Genomic DNA, 3,092 nt, shown 5'->3' with positions numbered 1-3,092 from the left:
GTAATAAATCAAGAGAGAAGTAGAGTCATTTTCTCATAGACTTCTATTCAACCAGAGGAGTCGCCCCCTGCTGGACATGAAGTAGAATTCTGCATACAAGATAAAGAGTATTGTTGTCCGATGAGTAAAATCCATCTCTTTTACACCTGTACATATACATATATACATATACATACATATACAATTTCCCCACTTACTCCCAAGCATAAATATGTTGTCACTCCTTCATTTGTTCGGATGATTCCCCACATTAACCACAGGGAGCCCAGTTTGCCATTAATCATATGTGTCGCATGCTCTCCTGTGTTACTGTGCTCAGCTTTCTGCAGCTTTCATCATCAGCGTGGCGTCGCCTGCTGTGCAGATCTGTCTACAGCCTCTGAACTCTGTAAAAACAAATTAACTATTCTCCCAGTTCACACTCTGCATCAAACCCACTGCAATATGTTTCCATGAAGAGATATTAACAATGAAATAATAGTTTGAAGTCGTTTCACACTTCTTAATGGCAACGGGATATTTTCAGGGGACCAGATAGATTAAAGAGGTCTTAGAGCAGTGGTCGATATTAGATAGTGGTGGTGATGGGAACCGTTACATTAAACCCTGCCAGTGGCCTCTAGTGGCTTCAGCGTCCATTAAACCCGACAATAACCAAGTGCTGGATAGAACCAAACAGCATTTGTTTTTACTTTATTTTTAGGGCACTGATATACTGCAAAACAAACGCACTGTTTGTTCATCTACATGGTGATGTTTATACTATGCTGGGCTTTTACTGACGCCTACATGTTTCACACGTGTGCAGTTGGCACGTAAACGATTATACATTTGCCAAGACGGTTTCCAATGTGGCAACATGACTCACTTCTCACGGACCCTTTAAGCTTAGCTTTATAAGATTAGTGATGGCTCAACACATTAACAGAACGGCGCAATGGTTAATGTTAGTAGCCCCCCCCCCCCCCATGTGCTTTTTCCTACAATGACAAGTCAACAGCATGCTCTGGTTTATATGCCCAACAACCCCCAAAAAAGTGTCAGCACACATCTTTACCTCTCATGGAAATCTGCACACAATATTCAGTGTGTACGAGGTGAAGATTTGGCCTGAAAACAAGATGAAACGTCACAGAGTCACCAGAACCATAAGGAATCCACCGCATTCTACGTCGGGCAAAACCACGGATACGCTAAATGTCAAACTTCAAATGTCAAACCAGACTGTCCTCATACAGTGTTTGTAGCAACACCTACGACAATGAATGCGCTGCAAGTCATATATATCCTACAAAATCAATTCCTATGTACTCCACATAATCAGGAAGTATATTTGTTTCTGGCGACTGGGTTAAACTACATTTTGGAGTGTTGGACTGACCAACCGACAGCACCATACTCAGACCACACCAACTAACGTGGCAAAACTTTCACACATCACATCGCTTCAAAACATCAATATATCATAAAAACTCATAGAAACAGCATTCTCTAAGAGCAGCCCTCTCACTGGTGTTTATATCTGGATACAACACATTGCAAGTAAGTACAGAAAATGAAAATCTGAGCCATTACACTCTCAGAAATGACCGAAACCACAACAGCAGATACTGCCCGGCTCTGCCGACGCAGCATGGTTGAAGCTGAGTATCTCCTACTTACATCCCACCATCATCATGGCCACAGAGAAGATCTTCTCCCCGTCGCTGGTGGGGGCGATGTTGCCGAAGCCGATGGTGGTCAGGCTGGTCATGGTGAAATACAGCGAGGTGATGTACAGGGAGTCCTTGCCGGGGCCGCCCTCCCATCGGCCCAAGCCGCTGACGTTGTAGCGGTAAGGCGATCCGAGGCTGAGGGCCAGCTGGTAGAGCCAGCTGTCCCCCTTGATGGTGTTGGTGGCCTTGTCGATGACCTCGTAGTCTCCGATGCTGTACCTGTTGAGGACAACGTCTCAATCCGAGTACAAGACAGCAGAGCTTTGAGCAAACCGATGCATCTGGGTAAAAGTTTTAGTGAAACAAGCATTAAGATCCACTTGAAGAGCCGTTTGTTTACAGATCTTCTGATATCTTCCCTATTTATTCTATTGATTCAAAATATTTTACTTCAGCCAAGTCAAAGATTCATATTCTGTTCGATTCGAAAAAGTAAAGAGAAGTAAAACTGCAAAAATGACCGTAGACGCAGCAGAAATGCTTCTAAATGTTCTTGTTGCTGTTTAATGTTGGCGAGTATTGCACAATGAAGGAAGGATTTGAAAAATGGTGTTTGCTGTAGGACAGAAACAAATCAGCATATTACTCAATGTTGTATGAAGGAAACTCAACAAAGCAGCAGCAGATGTTTTGTAATGTACAGTACAGGTGGGCGGGGGGGAGGGAAGCAATGATTAGCATACAGAACCAATTAGGAACAGTTAGGAGGACGGGTAAACTCCCAGCAGGCACTTTTGAATTGGTGCTAAACTGTGAGGAAATGAGAGATCCAGAAGTGACAGTAAAAAACTGTTTACCAGATGCAGGCGAGCCAGTGAGCCACCAGTCCGAACACGCAGACCAGCAGCACCAGAACGGCAGCACCGTACTCCAGGTAGTGGTCCAGTTTCCTGGCGACCCGGCCCAGGCGCAGCAGGCGGACCACCTTCAGGGAGCTGAACAGACTGCTCATGCCCTGAGGGGAGAAAGGAGGGAGGGGAGGAGACAGAGGAGGGAGAAGGAGAGATGTGGGGGGTGGGTAGAGGATGAGTGAGAAACAATTACATTCCAGGTAAAACTCTGCTTTCTGTTGTGTGAAAAGTGAAGTTGGGCAACAAATGATGTTCCCACGCCCCGCCCCCTTCTAGTTCTGCACATACACTTTGTAAAAGGCCAATACACCGAAGGTAACTAGTAAATGTTGTGAAAATGCAGTGAATATTCATAACTATTTATACCTGCAGCAATGCTAATTTGCAACAGTTGCAGCACTTTGTCAATAAAAGGTTTGAATAGATTTCTGCAGGCAGAGGATCAACCAACAGGGATTTAGGCGGTTCATTCTGGTTCAGAAAAGTGAAGCCGATGCTTCATGTGTTAAAGCTGCATTCTCTCTAG

General features: G+C 44.6%; 1 protein-coding gene across 1 annotated transcript; it reads right to left on the bottom strand.

The window, feature by feature from the left end:
* Positions 1-967: 967 nt before the first annotated feature.
* On the bottom strand, positions 968-2,706 carry LOC116380090 (potassium voltage-gated channel subfamily H member 5-like). The gene is made up of 2 exons (XM_031842051.1): positions 2,513-2,706; positions 968-1,934 (listed from the first exon to the last, which is right to left on the bottom strand). Exons 1-2 carry the CDS (start codon positions 2,665-2,667, stop codon positions 1,655-1,657), a joined length of 435 nt encoding a protein of 144 aa, XP_031697911.1. The 5' UTR covers positions 2,668-2,706; the 3' UTR covers positions 968-1,654.
* Between the last annotated feature and the right edge of the window lie 386 nt (positions 2,707-3,092).

This window comes from Anarrhichthys ocellatus, unplaced genomic scaffold, assembly GCF_004355925.1.
Source record: "Anarrhichthys ocellatus isolate YVR2014 unplaced genomic scaffold, GSC_Weel_1.0 scaffold6093, whole genome shotgun sequence".
Taxonomy (NCBI): domain Eukaryota; kingdom Metazoa; phylum Chordata; class Actinopteri; order Perciformes; family Anarhichadidae; genus Anarrhichthys; species Anarrhichthys ocellatus.
This window is presented reverse-complemented; position numbering and strand designations above follow the sequence as displayed.

Bases quoted from the DNA above. Each gene is read 5' to 3' on its own strand.
- LOC116380090 (XM_031842051.1), bottom strand. From the start codon at position 2,667: ATGAGCAGTCTGTTCAGCTCCCTGAAGGTGGTCCGCCTGCTGCGCCTG. The intron at 1,935-2,512 runs GTAAACAGTTTT...TGTCCTCAACAG, and splicing joins CACTGGCTCGCCTGCATCTG to GTACAGCATCGGAGACTACG.